The sequence below is a fragment of the Macrobrachium nipponense genome, chromosome 32 (assembly GCF_015104395.2).
Source record: "Macrobrachium nipponense isolate FS-2020 chromosome 32, ASM1510439v2, whole genome shotgun sequence".
NCBI classification, from domain to species: domain Eukaryota; kingdom Metazoa; phylum Arthropoda; class Malacostraca; order Decapoda; family Palaemonidae; genus Macrobrachium; species Macrobrachium nipponense.
This window is the reverse complement of record NC_061094.1, coordinates 27,902,174-27,923,967: the sequence shown is the minus strand read 5'-3', so window position 1 is coordinate 27,923,967 and position 21,794 is coordinate 27,902,174. Positions and strand designations below refer to the sequence as shown.

Sequence of the window (21,794 nt, the reverse complement as noted above, 5' to 3'; positions counted from 1 at the left end):
TTATTTGGCTCTTAAGATTTATTATAAGGATTCACTAGCCCTTCATCCATATACAGGCAGCCCCTGGTTAATTGCAGGAGTTCTGTTCCTGGGGGCTAGGCGGTAAGCGAAACTCATCTCTAACCGAAATTCAAAAGTCTACGGGCGTCACAATCCTTCTTACAGTCCCCTAGACTTTTTAATGATGCCTTAGACAGTGTTATGGCCAGGTATTTTGCCCAAATATGTAATAACTCTTTAGAGAAAATGTGGAATTTCATTTGCCTAGTCATTGACTAGGGTCTGCCTGGTAGTAACACAAATTTTTAATGTCAGATTCAATGAACTTCCTGGTAAATCTTGGCCTGAGAGAGAGAGAGAGAGAGTAGAGATAGAGAGAGAGAGAGAGAGAGCTGAGAGAGAGAGAAACTGCTAACATTTCCTCCGTCTCTTTTTTTTTTAATATATCTTCTAGTTAAATCAGCTAAAAAAAACCAATGAGGAGGGAGGATAAAAGTATCGTTAGTACTACTGTTATATTTGTTGCTTAAACGCTGCAGCCATAAACCTGAACAATAACAGTTGTTTTGCTACAACAACTGAACCGAATCTGTTAACATTTTTCTTGCACCTAGCCTAAGAACCGATAACCAGACAACGGCACTATAAACCCTACAGAATGTAAAACCCAGCTTTGAATATATTTAATAAGCACCGTAAAACTGAAATGCTGCTAACTGATGGTGACGGCAATCACAGGCTGCATATATTCTTAAAATCTACCCATTCTTCTCACATTGTAGTAGGCAAAGAAAAGTGAAAGTGGAAAGCTAGAAATTCACTTGAGGTACCTCCAAGTTACCAACTCAACTAGGTAGAACTGTGAAATTGTTTCTTTGCCATACTTGTCAATTTATACTGCATTAATGATCTGTAGGATTTTCTTGTTTGGTATCCCAGCATATACATTGTAATCTTCTGCTACTCTGTACTACTTCTCTTGAAAATGTCTTAACTTTTATTTCAGTAATTCCTTTTTTTTTTTTTTTTTTTTTTTTTGTCTGTGAACTTGATTTTTTATATGTGTATTTCAGTTATGCCTTCTTTTCTTTTTTGTTCCTGAATTTATCTTTTTACACAGGTGCAGCGTGAGCAGGAACAGCAGCTTGTTTTCACCATCCCCATTTTCGATCCAATGCCAAGCCAGTATTATGTAAGAGCTATCAGTGACAAATGGTTAAACTGTGAATCCTCTTGTATTATGAGCTTTGAGAACTTAATTCTACCTGAGCAACATCCTCCCCATACAGGTGAGGTTTTTGGAAGTTTTTCATTAATGATAATGAGATAAAGGTGGTACCTCCCAGTAATTTGATAGTAGGTCAGTGGAAGACTAAGATAAGATTGAGGAAAGAGAATTCATGTAAGCTACATGAAAAGATGTGAGTGAAGTTTTTTATTGTGATAAAAGCTGAATCTTTATTGAGACTAAAAAGCTGAATCTTTCTTGAGACTAGGTCTCATCTTTTCTGGCAATATTGTCTCCAGAAATCTGGGACCAACATTTTAATTCTTATTCTATAGGAGGACTTCTCTTTTTCCAGAGACAAACCTGGCCTTTTAATGGCACAAAGTGAAGCTAGGCTAGCCAAGCTATGAGTTGAGAAGTATTGTACAGGTATTCTCCTACTTACGATGGAGTTAGGTTCCGAAAACCCCATCGTAAGTTGAGAAAATCGTATCTCGGATATTCCCTAGCCTACACTAAGTTAATCAGTACCATATAGGCTAGGCTATATAGACATATATGGAAGATTAGCCTACACTACACAGTATACCTATACATATAAGGTATAGTAATTATTAATATCAGCTAATTCGGGTGTTTCAATGCATATTGACTTATGATAATTAAGTATAAAAAGAAATTTAATAATAAGAACAAGGATCAGACTGTAGCGTAAAGTGTACTCACCAAGATTCGGTCCGTTGTCGGCATACGTGATCGGTGTCAGGCTGTTCATGGCTAGTATAACTAAAGATCAGAAGAGGAGGAGGATGATAAAGCAGCAGGATCATCAATTCGCTCTTCTTCAGATAGAATTTCTTCTTCTGTTAGTTCAGGCATCTCGAGGAAACAACTGTTCCGAGACGTACAAGATCGAGTCTCAAGTGAGGGGGTAGGGCTGGGGGAAGCTGAAGGCACTGGAGTCGTTCTCTTGAAGAAAAAATCCATTGTAGGTTGCACAGTGCGTTTTTTTCGTTCTTCATAAATTAATCGGTAACATGCAACATTGTCGTGATGAGCCCTCTGAACTTTGGCAACCGTTCCTCGTCCCCATCCATTTCACTTAAAAGTTTCAGTCCTTGATCAAATGAAGCAAACGCCTCTGCCAGTTTTTTAGTAGTAAACGTTCACTCCAGCTCTTTTATTTCTTCTTCCTCTTCTGCTTTTTTTTCTCTTCTGCAAGTGCAATTAAATCCTCTGCCGTTAGCTCTACATCTTGCACATCTATAAGTTCTTGGATATCTTCCTCGTCAATTTCTAAATCTAAACTTTTCCCAAGTATCAAGATCTTTTTATTGATTTCCACTTCTTCTTCATTCTGATCGAAACCTTTAAACGAGTTCACATACACTTTCAGCAGATTTTTCCAGACCTCATTCATACACTCTTTCTTTACCTCCTTCCACGCCCTTCCAATGTTCATAATGGAGTTAAGAACACTAAATTCTTTCCAGAAAGTTCTGAGATCTTTCTCCTCGTTATCTGTAGCCTGAACAGCCTGTGCAAACGTGTTCCGAAGATAATACGCCTTGAACGTAGCCACAGCACCCTGATCCATGGGTTGTATGAGAGAAGATGTGTTTGGTGACAGAAACACAACTTTTACATTCTCGTTAATATCTCCGATGTGCTGAGGGTGGCCAGGAGCATTGTCGAGAATCGGAAGAATTTTGAAGGGGATGTTATTTTTCCTACAATGATCTTTCACTTCCGGAATGAAGCAATGAACGAACCAGTCCTCGAACAATATTGCAGTCACCCAAGCTTTTTTATTATGACGGTAATGCACAGGAAGTGTATGCTTGTCGATGCTTTTTAAAGCCCTCGGATTTTCTGAGTGATAAATCATAAAGGGCTTAAGTTTATACCCAGCCACATTTCCCCCAAGCAGAAGGGTCAATCGATCCTTGTATGCCTTAAACCCGGGCATCGCCGTTGCTTCTTTGTGGATGTAGGACCGTTGTGGCATACTTTTCCAATAAAGTCCGGTTTTGTCAACATTAAAGATTTGCTCTGGCAAGTACCCTTCATTAACGACGATCTCGTGTAAAACATCCTTAAACTTAGTGGCTCCATCGGCATCAACGCTTGCTGCTTCACCGTTACTTTTCACACTGTGAAAATTATGGCGATTCCTGAAGCGACGAAACCATCCAGCACTTGCTGCAAAACTTTTGTTGTGGTTATCATCATAATTCTTCTTTAGTTCTTCAAAAAGCATGCGTGCCTTTGTCTGAATGGTTAAGAGGGTGAGTGGCATATGCGTTTGTATTTGGTCCTCCATCCACGGGACCAGTAACTGCTCCATTTCTTCCAAAGGCCCTATCCTCTTCTTTGATATAACCGTTGAATGAACTGAAGCAGATGCCTTTACAGCATCCATTGCACGTTTCTTGTCCTTGAGGATGGTGGATACCGTTGATTGCGAAACGTTCGTCACGTGCGATAACCATGACTGCCTTTCCTGCTTCATGCTGTTTTATTATCTTCAGTTTCTGCTCCAAAGTGATGAATTGCCTCTTCTTTTTTGCACTACCAGCAGGACACCTATTTGGTTGTTTGGCAGTCAGTTTTTTTGTTTTAATTTACGGTACTTGAAAAAACTCACAAAAAACCATACGAACACTGACCTAATCTTAATTGGTTCAAAGCGAGAGCAAGTGAGGTCGAACTCATTGGATGCCGCTGTACCTACGCCAGCCTCTCGCTCTCGGGCCAACATATCGTACAGCGTAGTACGCTGCTGCCAGCGCTCACTGTGCGCGAAATTTTAAAAAGGGATTTTGACGAAGGAAAAATCTATTTCTGGGCAAGGGTTCGTGTCGCCCAGTGAAATAATCCCCTAAGTTCATTATTTCTAGGTAAATAATACTAACATTACCAGAGAAAAAATAAAAATAGGGGGATTTCAGAATAACTGACTCGCTCACCCTAAATAAAAAGAGGGTGTCGGTATGTAGCTGGGGCGAGTGAGACCACTACCACGAACCCCTTGCCATTTAGAATTCTCCTACATCGAAATCCCCCTCCTGAGAGAGCTGATACACGGCCGGCACCGTCAACTACTACTACTCTACCTACGACGCCGACCGCAGCGCTCCTGGTGGCCATCCTTGAAGTTAGACTCCAATTTTGGGCTCAAGGGTGGGAAAAAAAGGGGGGGATTTCACTGGGCGACACGAACCCTTGCCCAGAAATAGATTTTACCTTCGTCAAAATCCCTTTTCTGGGCTCAGTTCATGTCACTTCGTGAAATAGTACCAGAGAATTGGAACAAAATTAAAATTAAGAGAGGGTCACAATAAAACGAAAAATTAAAGAAATGAATATAATCTAGTTAAAACTTACAAGTTATCATACTTAATGTTAACTTAATCTACTGAATCCAACTTATCATATAATTGGACTTAAAATTAGACTTAAAGTAACTTATGATAACTTAAAACTAGATTTATGTAATTACATATAAGTGATGATAGATGCTAGACTGAGAGAAGAAGTACAAATAGGTAAAGAGCAGATGGGATTTATGAAGGGAAGGGGAACAACAGATGGTATATTTTGTCTGAGGCAAATAATGGAGAAATTCGAGGAAAGACAAAGGGACCTACATATGGTATTCATTGACCTTGAAAAGGCTTATGACCGAGTCCCGAGACAAGAGGTATGGAGGAGCCTGAGGGAGAAGATGGTGCCAGAGAAGTATGTGCGATTGATACAAGAGATGTACCGGAATGTATTTACCAGAGTGAGGAGCAGGGTTGGGGAGACAGAAGGTTTTGAGGTGAGAGTAGGATTACACCAGGGGTCGGCTCTGAGCCCATTTATCTTTAACATAGTGATGGATGTTATAATAGAGGAAGTAAGGGAGACAGTACCATGGAACATATTGTATGCGGATGATATTGTTCTGTGTGCAGAGAGCAGGGAAGATCTGGAAGTGAAATTGGAAAGATGGAGACAAGTACTGGAGGACAGAGGAATGAGAATAAGTAGATCCAAGACAGAATATATGTGTACCACCACTGAGGGGGATGATAGAGAAAGTATTCAGCTTGGTGGAGAGCAAATAAGGAGAGTTGATAAGTTTAAGTATTTGGGATCTTTTGTTAACGCGGGAGGAAGTATGGAAGAAGAAGTAAAACATCGGGTACAGGCAGGCTGGAACAACTGGAGAGCGGCCTCAGGAGTTCTTTGTGACAAAAGAGTGCCGCTTAGGTTAAAAGGAAAATTTCACAAGACTGTGGTAAGAACAGCAATGCTGTATGGTACGGAAACAGCAAGCATGAGAAAAGCAGAGCAGAAGAAGATGGATGTGGCAGAAATGAGAATGCTTAGGTGGATGTCTGGGGTAACAAGAGTGGATAGGATCAGAAATGACTACATAAGGGGGTCAACTAAGGTGGTGGAAGTATCAAAGAAAGTGCAGGAGGGGAGGCTGAGATGGTATGGACACCTGTTGAGGAGAGATGAGGACCACGCTGGGAGACATACTATGGGGGTGGAGGTGCAAGGAAGAAGAAAAAGAGGGAGACCAAGAAAGAGATGGAAGGACTGTGTGAGAGGAGACTTAAATGAGAAGGGAATTGATGAGGCAGAAGCACAAGATAGAAATAGATGGAAACGGCTCATCCGAAACGGCGACCCCATATAAAAATGGGAACAAGCTGGGAAGAAGAAGAAGAAGATATAAGTGAGGTTCATAAAATAAATCAAGCGAGAACACTCACTAATACTTAAAATCTAAGACATTAAATATTACAAATATATTGGTGTGTTTCCCTAGCATAAAAATAAGGGAAACAACACCGATTAGCTACAGTCAGTAGTCAATATTTACAGTTGTGAGTGCCCCTAGCAAAAAAATAAGGGGCACGTCACCATAGTTAGCCTTTAGGCAGCTAAGGCTGAGGAACCCAAATGAACATGACAGTAAGGTTAGGTGCATTGTTAGTGAGGCAGGCAGAAAGGAGATCTGGATCTTCTACTACAACTACTGTGCAGTGTCAGGGGAAACAATGTTTCCCGCTGCCACTGCCGGAAATTTAAGAGATTCCAAGGACTTTAAATAATGACGTCTAAAAACTGTCAGCGATTTCTAGCCCGTGTACTTCCTCAAGTCATCGAAATTCATATGCTGGAAATAATTAATAGAGGTGGCTACTGCCCTGATGTCATGGGCTTTAGGGATTGAATCAGGATTAGCTAGCTGGAAGATATCCTGGACAGATAAGCTCTTAAGGTCGTCACCGGACAAAGAGAAAGGTCTTGTGGAAGAGGGAGGACTTCCAAGGGGCCCATCTCATTAAGGGATCCTCATTCTTTGCCAGAAAACTACGAACTGGTGATAGTAAGACTTCTGAAGGGAGGAATTCTACATGTCCAGCATCTCTGGAAAGGGCCGACAGTTCTGATATTCTGGCTCCTGAGGCCAAGCTTAGTAGAAATAAAGTTTTCCTCAGAAGCATTAGATAAGTACATGAATCGTTGTCAGTATCTGAAGCCAGTTTGAGAACGTCATTCAAGAACCATGAGACTGAACTAGGCCTTTCTGAGGATCTGAGTCTAGCACAGGCTTTAATAATAGACGTAAAGTAAGAGTCTGTTAAGTCTATCTTAAAGCCAAACTGGAAGATTTTCTTTAAAGCTGACTTATTAGTGGTAATAGTGCTAGCTGCTAAACCTTTTTTGAACAAAGACCTGAAAAAGGATATAGCTATATTAACTGTCATGGTTTGGGTGTTTGTTTCCTTCAGGAAATTTGCCAGTTTCTTTACAGCAGCATCATACTGACGTAAAGTTGATTTCCCCCTTATCTGATTCTAAGTAAAGAAAATTCTGGGGATCAATATCTGCATCTCTCTTAGCCGCAAACTTCATGAAGTCCAGTTAGGGTTTTGAGAATTCCTGAGGAAGCAAACACAGTCCTCATTTGTACTGACTGGGATACTCTGTGCCCGACTGCTGAATCCCCACCTGTGACGGAAGAGAAACAGCCTCCCTCCTACCTGAGGGTTCTCACTGTTGCTGTGCAGCAGGACGTGCTCCACGTCCTCCACGGAAGTGTTTGCCTCTGTTGGTTGCCCTTCCGCCACCCCTCTGGCAAAATGCACCTCTAGCCCTGCTTCCCCTTGCAGGCTTGGAATGCCTGGCTTTCAAATACAGGATTGAAAGCCGAGGAAACAGCGTAGGAGGTCGAGGGCTGGCTTTGGGGAGTCAACAGGAGGATGGGCTGACTTTGACCTTTTGAAGTCGACGGTTGCACAGGTTGTGAAACCGGGACTGCCTGCACAAATTGTTGCTGTGATTGGAAGGACGTGAACTTCCTAGGTTTCTTTAACTTCTTGGAGCTAGAAGGAGTGCTTTCCTGCTTCCTTTTGGTGGAAAGACCCCAGCGAATCCTAAGGCTGTGGTTGAGCCTGGTCTCCTCGTGCTGTACTTCGTTCACAGCAGCTTCTGGGAAGAGGTCAGCTCCCCAGATTGTGGACGACAGCAACTTATTAGGCTCATGCCGAATTGTAGCTTCCTGCAGGACATGTTTCCTGCAGTTCCGTCTTGCTACTACAAACTTGTACAGATCCGACTGTACGGTCTGTGTTTGAGCTTTTGCCAAGAGCTTGAACAGAGGCTCTGTACCATAAGTTATGGCGGCAACCTCTGTCATCACCAAGGCATTAAGCGTCTTCCCTAACCTAGTCCTTGCTTCGAATTTGGCTTGGATTTGGTTATCCGGCAACCTTGGGAGTCTCTCGCCAAACTGATCGATGGCACAGTCTGGCTTGAGTTTCCCAACAGTGAAGGTTGCCGAAAGGTCCGCCCAGAGGTCCCCAAAGGCTGGGAAGAGTGGGGATGTTGGATCCGACTCCCTCAGCTGAGGGAGAGGTTCCTCCTTCATTGCGGCCTGAATGGTCACTTCAGCAATCTTTGTTGTGAAGGGGAGTGGTGCCTCATCCTCCGTTGCAAAGATTGTGAAGGGGCTCTTGAATGCCTGGAGCTTGGTATTAATACAATCCCAATCTTCCAGGCATCTCACCCATTCCCTCTGAGCCTGCTCCCGGCTGTAGATAACAGTCTCTTTAGGGATCTTATCTTCCCTATTGAGAGCTGCTTCCGTCAACCTAGCGTAACCAAAGAAAGGTGGTTGTAGGCCGGCGGGATGGAACTCGAAGTCCTCGATATGAGGAGTTCCGCAGTCCGGGATCATTCCATCCTTAAAGGGTGCAAAGGCTGCTACCCTCCAAGGATTGCTCATGGTGAAAGGGGGATGTTCTGGATCGACTGTTCGGACTGAGCAAACGAGGTGGAGATGTGGGCGAGCATCTCGTCGAACCTAGTGTTCATCATCGTGCCCACCATATTCCCCACCTGTTGCATGACCCCTACTGTAAAAGATACAGAATCGAATAGACCAGAGGTACTGGTCTCAGCAGGGGTCTCCAGACGAGATCCGGTAGAAGAGGAAGGTGCTGGCTCGGCGGGAGCACGGACCTTCTGTTTAGAGGATTTACCTCTTGACCCTTTAGAGTGCGAAGATGAAGAGGTCTTCGCTTTCTCTGCTCCGGGATGGTGAGCCGGAGACTTACGAGAAGAAAAGGCCGACGTCTTCTTGGAAGACGACCTCTCCAGGGTCTTCTGCTCTCGTTGTCCCTTCACCTTGGGAACAACTGAGGCAGCAGACGTCTTGGCCGGAATATCTGATTCCATAAAGCCTTGGAAAGAAGATGAAGCCAAAGGGGAAGAAGATCCAGAAGCGCCCAAGTGAAGCCCTTGAGCGCCCAACAATCCTACCTCAACTAACAACTCACCTCCTACCGTCATTGGTTCAACATTAATATCAAGCGTCGCGACGTCTGCGGATATGTCCGGAGCTCCCCCGTCCATCAAGGCCTGCTCCACCTGGAGTTGAATGGCAGCGATAGTCGGAGCTGCCGCAGCGGGGTCGACGTAGCCGGTCGACTTGCCGCCTGGGAAGATCCGGACAGCCATGCCCTTGTCAAGGATGTAAGGCTGTCCTTTCGGCGCGTTTTTGCCGAAGCCACCTACCCAGGCTTTCAGGGTGGCCAACGCAGCGTCCTTAACGGCAGCAGCCTGAAACAATGGGTCATTGTTGTCCTTAAAACGAAGCCCCGGAGCTGTATCATTAACATATAAGACTGATAATTGAACTACCGTATATAGCAGTATTGGCCAAGATTTTTCTGATAGTATATATCCAGAAAAGACTATACCTACACTGGTATATACTTACTGCGTCCGAAAACTGTTCCACCAGCTCGTAGCAGATGGAGCAGGCTTCGTGGTGCCACATGATGAGATCCTTGTGGTGTACGGCGCAGGGAGCGTGGGACCTGCAGACCTCATGTCCACAGGGGTCCTGGAGGACGGCGTTACAGCCAGCCTCCTGACAGTTGGTAGCCTGTAAGTGAACAGATACATAAGTATCACAGGACTACTCATATGATGCTCCGCTGCATGCCGGAGTAGAATAAAATTTTTGGGCATAATCCTCTCCTGTAATCCGTGTGAGGGAGTCCGTGGACCTGGTAAAGTGGTTGAAAAACTCTTGTACACACCGGAGCGAAGATTTCCATCAAGCCAGATACCTACTCATACACCTATAGTACACCAAAGTATCAGGAGGGTACGACACACCAGAGAACGTGAGAAGATTATCCATAAATTAAAACTAAATAAAATAATCAAAAATAAAATAGGAGCTTAGCTCCGCCGTATGACTCTTCCGCCAACCCACGGAATGCCCGGATGGTAAGTGGGCGTCCTGCCAGAAAGTGGAAGAGACTACGGTCACCAACAGGAGAAGCATGTAAGGTCTATACCAAATTCCCCCACCCCCCGAATAGCTGGCGTAGACAGCTATACATCTAAAGGTAAAGAAGAGAGGGGGGAGAGGGGAACCGGAGAGCAAGGCAGAACGCCGGAGAAGAACCGATGCGAGCTGGTGGGGTGGTCAACCCCAGCCGAACACACCGGGACCTCCCCGAAGCTCAAAGAAAACGAGACCGGTCCAACAGGACCCCCCATAAGTCCATAACTCCCGTATCCTCCCTGATAGGGAGGAAGAGGGGAGGGGTGCCCTGATGATCGCCATGGCGACCGTGAGCGAGCGAGGACTAACCCTCCCTCCGCGTGGGAGGAAGGGAAGGGGGGACAGGGACTAGGGCGATCAGTGGCTCGACGCGAGCGCAGGTGGACCACGAGGCGATAATGCAACAAAACATAGCCTAGGTCGAGCTGACCACATGAGCGCAAGTGGACCACAAGGCGATAATGCATCAAAACTAGCCTAGGCCAAACTGATCGCCCTCACATGCAACCCACAATAAAATACATCGTAATAAAGAAAGAGAAAGGAAATCACCAGTGGGAGAGAAAGGGGGACGTCCAGGAGAAGTAGGCTAGTTTCCCCGAAAGAAAACAAGCGAACTACTCAAGAGCTGGCCTATGTCGACGTGGAAAGGAGGGGGACAGCCAGGATGGCTGGACTAAGGAATAACATATAAGTGTATTCACAATACCCACACGCCTAAACACCTAGACAGAGGGACATGCATGCATGAACACTAATCTAAGGCACAGGCAAAGGATTTCCGAATAGTACGATGTAAAGCAATAGAATAAATGGGAACTTCTGTACCACGTGAGAATAACTCATATAAAAGTAAATATACACACGGAATAGATACCACGGAATGGGAGACTGAGGTAGCTACCCGACATGAGGCGAGCCGGCAAGGCGAGCCATGCGCCAGACCAGAAGACTATTATCGGACCTAAAAAACGGTAAAAATAGCTCCTGGCTGACAAAAAAGGAAGTGTATAACCTTTCGGGGTACTTAACTTAGCTGCGGCGATAGCTTGCAGTTCCATGGTAAAGATAATCCAAAGAAAGCACCTAAAAAACACAGAGCAAAGAGTAGCACGTGGGTTTAGAAGTTCGCTAACAAAAAGGATGGCCACCAGGAGCGCTGCGGTTGGCGTCGTAGGTAGAGTAGTAGTAGTTGACGGTGCCGGCCGTGTATCAGCTCTCTCAGGAGGGGGATTTCAATGTAGGAGAATTCTAAATGGCAAGAGGTTCGTGGTAGTGGTCTCACTCGCCCCAGCTACATACCGACACCCTCTTTTTATTTAGGGTGAGCGAGTCAGTTATTCTGACATCCCCCTATTTTTATTTTTTCTCTAGTAATGTTAGTATTATTTACCTAGAAATAATGAACTTAAGGGATTATTTCACGAAGCGACACAAACTGAGCCCAGAAATACGTATTTTCAACTTTTTTTTTTCAGTATTAATTGCTAACCCTATCATAACATCGGATTATCGTAAAACGGATTATCGTAACTCGAACACTACCTGTATATGAATGTTTTGATGCAAAACTACAATAGTAATAGGCTATTATTTTGTAGATTGTAAACAAATATGAAGAGCAGAGAACGATTCAATGCATTGTGTATGCCTTAAAATGATGGATATTTATGGGAAGAGTAGTCTACTATATGCAACTCTGTCTCAGATCAGTCAAACATAAAGGGGGTAGGGAAATTGTAACCGGTTATTGCAGTTATATCATCACTGAAGTTAATATCAATAAGTAAATTCGTAAAGAAGAGATGATTTCAAACTTAAAATCTTCTATTCAAGTAACATTGTCATCATATACATTCTGTCCTTCATATTTTTCTGTTGTAGGGTAACGAGCCCACTTATAATGCAGAGAGAAAGATAGCGTACTGCTCATTTTAATATTTTATCACGTATAATATATTCATCAAATGTTAGTCGCTAATACTATATTGCTAAACCTGATAAGTTTTCATTCTGAATCTTTTAAAATATAATTTTTGAAGTAATCAGGCTTATTTACTAGATTATTGACTAACTTGTTCAATTTGCAATTGTAGCTGTTTTGGAGATATCAGGTGTGGGGCTCTTAAGTAATTTCATTTTTTGAAGTTTGGCCTGTTCACTTTTATATGGCAGCTGATTTCAGAATATATGTAGTACATACTTATAAATATCATTTGTTCCGATACGTAATACAAACCCTCGGTCCTTTAACAATAGGAAGGTAACTAGCGGCAGCTGGGACGGTCGTAAGCTTCGAACAAGGGGAGAACGGTAGTTAACTGCTTGTCCGATCGTGCGCGCGCCCGCGCGCCCGAGAGGTGAAGAATCACTTTTGCTTTCGGCCGCGGGTGTGAAGGACGTGTTCGTCATCGCTCTCTGCCCGCTTCATCGTCGTATGCTTTGTTTATATTGTGTTTTCTACTAATGGTTTGTTTGACTTGAAAATGAAACTGTAAGTACACTGTTTTCATTTTCATTACTTAATTATGAATCAACATGGAGCTATCGCCGTAGAGACATGTATTTTGGGCGAAAGTGTGTAATTGAAAGATGTAAGTACTCTTTTTCATTATATTTTTGCCCTGTGCGTTCGTTGCCGAGAGCTTGATTGCGCTTGGCACGAGCCTCTTATTTTGTATGAATAGAATGCAATGAAAGTGGATTCGCAATGCAGTTTTCTTTTCATTTTCATTTATTAATTGCATCAAATTTAATTTTGGATCAATTTCCGCTCTTACCCGGGAATTAATCCTTACGATTTATTGCTGTGAAAGTGAAAATAGCAAGTGCAGTATTGTTCATTTTCATATATATTTATGATAGCATCATATTATTATGGATCAAGTTTCCGCTCTTACCCGGGAATTGATCTTTCCCCCTTTAAGTTCTATGAAGTGAATCGCAAGTGCAGTATTCTGTTTTCATTTTCATATTACTTTTCACTGCTGTGCGGGGTAGGGGAAGCGAAGGTCTGCCAGGAAGTCGTCGGAAAGCTCTCCCGCGACTCCCTTGGTATCCGATTCTTCGTCTTCTTTCCTGCCCCCCCGCTCAGCTTCCTCGTATTTTGTTTTTGGGGTCTTCCTTCCGTTCGGGGTGGGGCATGTCTCCCCCCCCCGTGTGTGAGGGAACCCCTCTTACTAATCTGTCTGTGCTACCGCAGGTGCTACATCCGTAGGAGACGACCTTGGACAGGTATGGGCCACTGCGGCTGCAGGGCGTGCCTAGCATCCACGATCTGCTGCAGCGTCTAGCGAGGTCTGGGGCGGTGACCTTGGAGCGGTCTCCACTACAACCTTCAACGCGTTATGCTGCTTCCCCCCGCTGGTTTACACTCCCCATGCTGTGTCGGTGACGCCGTCTGCCGCTTCTAGGGCCGGTCGCCGCCGTACCGAGGAGGGGTATGCCGCCGCCGCCTGTGTTTTCTTCGTGTTGCCTGCCCCAGACTTCCGCTGTTCCAGCAGCTCGCCCCTGGACCGGCCGCCAGTACCAGGTTCCCGCTGGCTGCCGATGATTCTACGAGGCGATGGCTGGCCTGCCGTACCTGTCGCTGATGTGGTTCCCGCTACTGGCTTGGCTGTCCCTTCTGTGTTTACCGCTGCCGCTGTTCCTGCCGCTCCTGAGCTGGTTGCTGTTCCTGTCGCTCCTGGTTCCTGCGCCTGTCCATGCTGGTCCTGCCCATGGTGTGTCTTCCCCAGTCCCAGGTCCTTCCAGACAGGTGCAGTCGGGCCGTGTTGCTTCGGCAATAGGCCCGACTCCGGCCTGGATGGAGGACCTGACGACTGTCCTGCGTGAGCTGACGAAGAAGAGGAAGGTGTCATCTTCGTCTTCGTCTGTTGCTGCCTCTTCCCCTTCGACTTCTAAGGCCCATAAGCCGAAGAAGAAGAAGGCTGCCTCCCCCCCCCCTAAGAAGTCTCCTTCGGGAACTTCTAAGGGCCCGTCCCACCTCGGTGGGACGGGGGGTCCTTCTGCTGGTCCTCCTGCTCCTTCGGGAGCGGAGCCCGTCTCCCCTTCCGTAAGGAAGAGATAGACGGGGACCAGAGGAGTATCGGTTAGCTCTGGTACTTCCTCGCCTGGTGCTAGCGGCGATGCCGCTACGCCAGGTTCCGGCTCGGTCTCTCGTTCGCGGGAGATCCCGAGTGTACGCTCTCCCTCGGGAGACCGTGCAGCCAAAGTTTCGGCGCCAGAGTTCGCTCGGCGCCAAGACCACGGCACGGAGCAGAAGGCTGGCGAGAACCGCTCAGGTGACTCTCGCCAGGCCAGCGGCCGCTCTCGCAGCGACCAGCTGGTAACCGGGTTTTGTTATATTCCCCCTAAGAAGACTCCTTCGGGAACTTCGAAGGGCTCGTCACACTCCGGTGTGACGGGGGGGTTCTTCTGCTGGTCCTCCTGTTCCTTCGGGAACGGGGCCCGTCTCCCCTTCTGAGAAGAAGAAGAAGACGGGGACCAAGGGTGTGCTGGCTACCGCTGGTACACCCTCGCCTGGTCTTGGCAGCTCTGCTGCTAAGCCAGGTACCGGCTCGGTTTCTCGTCCGCGAGAAGTTCCGAGTGTACGGTCTACTTCGGGTGACCGTACAGCCAAAGTTAAGACGCCTGAGTTCGCTCAGCGTCATGACCGAGGCACGGAGCAGAAGACTGTCGAGAGCCACTCAGGTGACTCTCGCCAGGCCAGCGGCCGCTCTCGTAGCGACCAGCCGGTACCTCGGGTGGACGTGGCGGTCTCTGACCGGCCACGGGTTGAGGCTGGGAAGAGGTCACCCAGGTCCCCTCGACCGACGGTACCAGCCTCGGCTGGTACCAGCGGTTTGACGTGCCGCGAGGACGCTCACGGTGGTCTCACCGCGAAAGTGAGCTCTGCAGGTCACCTGACCGCCGCTCCCACAGGGACCAGGCGGATACGATGACCAGCAGCAGCTCGTCTGACGCACGGGACCGGGGTCGACGTGCTCAGTCGAGCCGCTCGCCACAGGTGAGCGGCACGGCCAGGCCTGCAGATCGATCCCCACCGCGGGTTGGTGATCGGCTGCAGCCCCCCACGTACGCTGGTCCTGCCAGCGAGCGGGGGGGGGGAGCGTCAGGTCTGTCTCTCCACTACCTTCAACTTCCTCGGGCTACACCGGGAAGAGCGAGGTAGCTAGGAGTGATCGTGAGAGGTGCGCTGCTCACGATCCCGTCACGACGCCGCACGTGCCACGTAGGGTCTTAGGACCACCAGGACGTACGCGCAAGTGATTGGAGGCGACCGTCGGGGGGGGAGGGGGGTCGGGGTAGCGTCAGTTCTGTCTCTCCGATACCTTCAACTTCCTCGGCATACGCCAGGAAGAGCGAGGTATATAGGAGTGATCGTGAGAGATGCACCGCTCACGATCCCGTCACGACGCCGCACGTGCCAGGTACGGTCTTAGGACCAGCCAGGACGTACGCGCAAGTGATTGGAGGCAACCGTCAGGGATCTGTTGCTGGTCCTTCTTCTGAAGGAGGAGGGTCTTGGGAGCTGCTCTTGTTGGAGGGACTGGATGGTCCTACTCCTCAAGACGCTGTAACTTCCGAGATTCAGAGTAACTTTGCCCAGGTTATTGCACTGATTCGTCAGCACAACGACCTGGGGGAAGGATCGCCGCTCCCACCAGCAGAGCCCATGTCTCTGCTCGAGTCGTTTTGGGGCCCGAGAGGGAACCCAAACCGACGGTGGGTTTGCCGCGATCGGAGCTTGCCGATTCTGTCTTGAACCAGAGTCTCTCGTCTCCGGACAAGAAGGCTCTCTCAGTTCTGGCCGGTCGATCAAGCTACTTCCACCTCCTCTATCTGCGACAGCGGCGTTTCTACGTGTCTTCGGACACCGTATTTAAATACTCCTTCGGTCCTCCTGAGAGGTTTTCGACCTCGACGAGGACTGGAATGAGTCGGAGGACGGTATCGGCTCTCTCCTGTCAGGTGTCGATCAGCCCCACCCAGACGACGTTCACAGTGGCGGCAGACCCTTACCTACAGTGAGAGTTCGTAACCCTCCTCGGGAAAACGTTTTCTCCTGACGATACGTTTTCCCAGACTCTGAGAGGCCATCGCTGCAAGGCGATGGCTGCTCCTACTCTTCTCCAACTGCTAGTTCCACTGGGAAGGCGAGCGAGTATCCAATTCCTCCCCCATTCCCTCTCTCCTTACGGCTACGAGGGAAAGGGGAGGGATCCTACAGAGATTTCTCTGTAGGATCCCACGTTCGGGACTGCGCTACCGGGGGGACCTTCGGGTCCTACCTGACGTAAGCCCCGGTCGTTGAGGAGGGATCCTGCCCCATTCTCGATTTTCTACGGGAATCAAGAGAGGACCACCGCCGAATTATCGTTTGACGAATTCGGTGGGGGTGTTGCAGACTGCTTAGAATTCTACGGAATTTCTAGCGCATTCAGAGTGTTAGAGTTTCTTACGATCTCCAAACACTTAGGCGAGACCACGGTCCAAAGTGAGCGAGACGAGAATCCCCGATATGTTACACGATAATCGGGAACCTCACCTATGCTCGAATTCCTGGAATTTCTAGCATTAGGAAGAAGACTGCTGCTGAAAGAAGACTATCTCACAATAGGCGACCAACCTGGAATAGAGAAGAACGGACGGAATAATCCAGTTTGGCTTGAACTATCGTCTTAGTATTCTGTTCACCATTGAAGCTTTCCTTCGAGGAAGACTTTTTCACTCTCTTTGATAGAGACCGAAGATGGTCGATCTCCAATCCTTATTTTGTTTTCTTGAAGGAAAGAATTTAGGATGGAGATCGTTGTTCAGAATCCTACAAATATACTACGTATATTAACCTCGCGACATGATTCTGCTAAGCAGTTGAATGGTCCGAGGGGTAGGCGCATATCCTGGTTATTCTACGGATTGCGACTTAGACGAAAAGTATTCTAATTGAACTGCAACTCGGGTTGCCTGCAACCTTCCCCGGAGGAGTTTCCAGTTTCAATTTTATATACTTATGGTGTTCACAAACAACACCATTTAAGCTTTTATATTTACCGAAATTCGTTTTCGCATAATATAATTGCTCGAGCATATCTTTTTATGCTCGGTGGTTCTAGCCGAACGCATTCCTTCGTGGAAAGGATTACTTGGCAACTCAGCGACAGCTACTGCGTATTGAATTGCCCGAGGCATTTCAGTACCAGCTGCCGCTTTGAGATGGACGGTTGGTTATGTCTTTCTCACCTGCTTTGATTGAATACCAACCGTATCTCTGCCCAACAATCACGGACTTAAGTCTCTGATTAACGGGGATTCTCGCATACATGAATGACCATCTACTGCTGTGACGCTAGTATTCATCGTCTTCGGTATTGCGAGAATTTTAAACAGAGATATCTATTCGACTCTCATCTTTCTGTTTACCGCACGGTAACAGAATTCTGTAATAGTCTCTTGCTGCATCGTATCTCGATAATGCGAATGATTTTTGCGGAATCTGAGTTTGTCCTCAAAATATCTTGTATTCGGAGGTGTGCAATTGTTCATTGTTCACCCCGGATTAGCAGATGTATTGAAAGACATCGCCTACTCCCACACCTGCCAGCTCTACTTCCAACGTTCAGCCCATGAGAAGCAGTTCTTCAGGCGGCTCTCCCCTGTGTTTCATTACTGAAGAACGCCCGCTTTCACTGCACACCGGACAGCAATGAAATGGCGGTTAGCGTTTTCAGTCATTTGTAAGCACAGGTTTAGAATCTTGAGATTCCTTCTCTCGATTCAGCTGGAAGACGTAGGTTGCATTCATTGCCTACCTTCGTCTTCAACGTCACATAGTGTTGTTTCTCCTTAAGCTGAGATTCAACGTCTATGAGATTTCTTGCCATCAGGGACCTCGGTCTTTTGAAGGCAATTGACTTTCGCCTTTTGAGCTTATGCATTAAGAGAATTCATCGCCGCGCCGTCCGGCATCGGGGTTGACTAACAAATATTTTATTTGTTTGGTCTCTCAGCATAACTCTTTAAAGGGCGAAGGTCACGTGACTTACCCGGATGCTTGGACAACTTGCCTCTACTGATTCCGAACCAGTCAGTCGGCAGCTGTCAGAGCGCCCGAGTCAGTTACGAACTATGCTGTGGACTTAGTTCGGTTGTTCCAGAGCAATCATTACTTCGTCTTAATAGCCTTGTCAGTACGAGTACTGTACATAACCAAAGTCGAGAAGAGGGATAGGTCATACGACTTATTCCCATTCTTTTCGTCTTAGGTAACTGCATGACTTCTCTTGAGAAGTCAAGCACAAAGGGATGGGGATTTGTGACGCTCAATTTCGTACCGATCTTCGTAGCGAAGACTCAGAACCCTTCGGTAACTGACGATTGGTTTCTAGTCCTTCACAATACCCTCCCTAATGGACTTCACCGCCTCCGATACGAAGGCTATGCTGCTTTGTCCTGTGAAGGCGCGACGGAGCTGTCTGAAGAAACTCGACACCCAGGATGAGTGTGGACGCCTCTTCATCATTCTCTCGCGTTCCGCAAGAACTTCTCCGTGGCGCAGGTAATGAAGGCAGGCGCCTGGTCCAACCGGACCGCATGCACCTCCTTCTACCTTCGGGATATTGCCCACAGTTCCTTGGATCTTTTTCCTTGGGAACCGTGGTGGTTTTGCTCAACACGTTGTGTAGTTAACCCAGACCCTCGCAGGCTGAACAGCATCGAGTCCTGGTGTACCGTAAGATGGATGAGGAATGAGTGTGTGACTGGCTCCTCTTCCCATCTTTTTCTTCCCTCTACCTCTGGGTAGAGGGACACGGTCGTCACCCTGCTGGGTAAGGACGAGATGCAGGTGAGCTACTCAATAGAGCACCATCCTATCCCTTTCAGTAGGGATAGGAGTAAATATCCACCACTTCCTCCAACAAGGGGGAGGAAGTGGATGCCAATTTGAGACACCCATCATTTTATGATTGTCTCTTGCAAACAGGAACAAGTTCTTGCTTGCTGGTACGAAGAGATACGCTTGCCTCTCTCTTAGTACTTGGCCCAGAGGTCTGACCATTGATCCTGCGGTGCACACCCCGATCAATCGGACAGAGGTTTGGATCACTCCCTTGCTCTTACGACCAGGGAGGCATTCCAGGGTTGGACGAACACCAGTCTGTTCACCAAAAAGACTCAGATTCCTCCCACCAAGAAGTGAGTCTTCCTATTGTTAAAGGACCGAGGGTTTGTATTACGTATCGGAACAAATGACAATTTGTCGAAAATTGCATTTTTCCTAACTATACAAACCTGAGGTCCTTTACATATAGTCCCACCTCATGCCACCCCTCACTCTGCAACTTTTTGCATGGGCCTAAAGCAAAAGTGATTCTTCAGCTCTCGGGCGCGCGGGCGCGCGCACGATCGGACAAGCAGTTAACTACCGTTCTCCCCTTGTTCGAAGCTTACGACCGTCCCAGCTGCCGCTAGTTACCTTCCTATTGTTAAAGGACCTCAGGTTTGTATAGTTAGGAAAAATGCAATTTTCGACAAATTGTCATTTTGTTATTTGGATTCGTGCAGAAAATTGACATACCACAGTATTTTAAATCCCTTCTGATTGCATGACACATCAATAGGAATGAAATTCCATAGGCTAGTCTGCCCTTCTTACAGACATCCACCAATATAAGATGCTATATTTGCTGGTGTCCTCTAAGATGCACCCCAATTCTGATTGCTAAAATTTTGAAAAACTGAACATAAAAATAAGGTTGGAGTCCTTTCTTTTATGAATTAATGTTTTAAGTTTTCATAGGTGCACTGCCCACATTCAACTGTCTCAGTGCATTAAAGTGTCCTGGCTTCTGTTGCTATATCATATTATTGATTGTAGTTTTCCTGTTCAGTTATTTAAAAAATTTATTTTTTTCATGATCATTGGTCTTAAAATTAATATCGCACATAACTGAAAAATTTGAGCAGATTACCAAGTACGTACTAACAGTTTCTTAGTGTTATTGGCACCTTATGGCACTGATAACCGAAACTCAGCCTGTTATAGCACCATAAATTGCTGATTTTATGCTCTTATTTTAATTACCAATAACCGAGTCCACCAATAACCGTGGTTGTCTGTACTAGTTATTCTTACTGTTCTTGGTTTTTTATTAAAATCTTAGATATACCCATGAATCCCACTTGTTAATATGGGATTCAACTGTGTAATTACTTGGTAAGTTTCTTTTATAGAAATGACATTTTTATAATAAAGTAAGTTTTATAAACATACTAAGTAATTACAGAATCAAAAACCTCCCTCCTTCCCTCTTATGGGCATATTACATATTTCATGTTTTTTTAGCATAATATGACCCAAGAATTGGAGCTTAGCATAAATTCTGTCATACTTAAGGTTCTAGTACAATTTTAGAATATATTTTCACTAACATTTTAAATAAAATGCAGAAAATTCCTCAATTTCATTCACAGCAATAGTGAATATATGTATCTTCATAGTGAAATTGTCTCAAAAGCAGCACTAACAAATGAGTTGATTGCTAATTTTGAACCCAGCTAAGGAATGTTAAATTTTGTGAATGTAAATACCCACAGTGGCATGACAAACTGTCAGTAAAGTGTGAATAATGTTTTTTCTTCATGAGTTAGGTCTGATAATTCCTTTTTTAAGTTTTATTTTTTCAGTAGTTATCAAAATTTTAATTATGTCTGAAGTGATTGAAGTGATTTTCACACAATTTTCAAGTATTTATTCATTGCGTATGTGATCTGTTAAAGAAAAATTGTTTTATTGGCATGATAATGATCAGTAATAAGTACGTTTGTTTTTCTTCTTGAGTAGAGACTGGTTTGTTTGTTTTCCTTTTTTTTTTAGTAATAATTTTTCAGTAGCTATTAAGATGTTATATTTGAAGTGATTTTCACACATTTTTCAAGTGTTTATTAATTGTGTATGTAGGCTACGACAGTAATCCTCTTAATGTTGTCCAGGGCTGGTGCTAGGAACTGAGTGCCCAATTCAAGCTTCCTCTCTCTCTCAAAACTCCTACACTTCTTTACCCCTTCTTAAATGCAAAGTATGAGGTACAGTACACAAAGACCTCTTAAGGATGCGCTTTGAAGGATTTAGAGCAAAACAAATGTATCATGAGACAAAAAACACTACTGCTGGCTATCTGTGTTCAAACAATTGGATATTGTTAATATCTGAAATAATGGAAAAGTGTTTACATGGCATCTCACGTTTTCTTTCTTCAGAATGTTTCCACCATTCCTAACTCCAAAATAAACCTTAAGTTTCGTCTATCCTCTCCTCTATATGAAAGTGATGAGGGAATAAAAGATTTAATCAAGCACCCTTGGTTGCTTTTTTTTAGGCGTAGACCTCGTCTAAAAACAATGCTCACACATGAGGCGCGCGTTTCAGTAGCAAATGCAATACGTATTCAAGTGTTACGTTTGGAGTGAAGGCAATGTTACGTAAGTAGGTTACATGTGCGGTTCAGTAGCGAATGCAACCTTTAAAATTTGTTTACCCTTAAACGCTGAAGCGGTATTTTAAAAATCATCTCCTGTGTGCCGGCGGCGTTCACGAGTGAGCGCCGAAGCGGAAAATTTTTTTGTTCCGATACGTAATACAAACCATCGGTCCTTTAACAATAGGAAGTAGCTAGCGGCAGCTGGAACGGTCATAAG

At 45.7% G+C, this 21,794-nt stretch overlaps 1 protein-coding gene across 1 annotated transcript in view; it reads left to right on the top strand.

Moving 5' to 3' along the window:
* LOC135207289 (activating signal cointegrator 1 complex subunit 3-like) overlaps positions 1-21,794 on the top strand; it is a 669,776-nt gene that overhangs the window by 349,518 nt on the left and 298,464 nt on the right. The window contains 1 exon segment of the mRNA XM_064238959.1: positions 1,121-1,289. Coding sequence (XP_064095029.1) covers positions 1,121-1,289 — 169 coding nt within the window.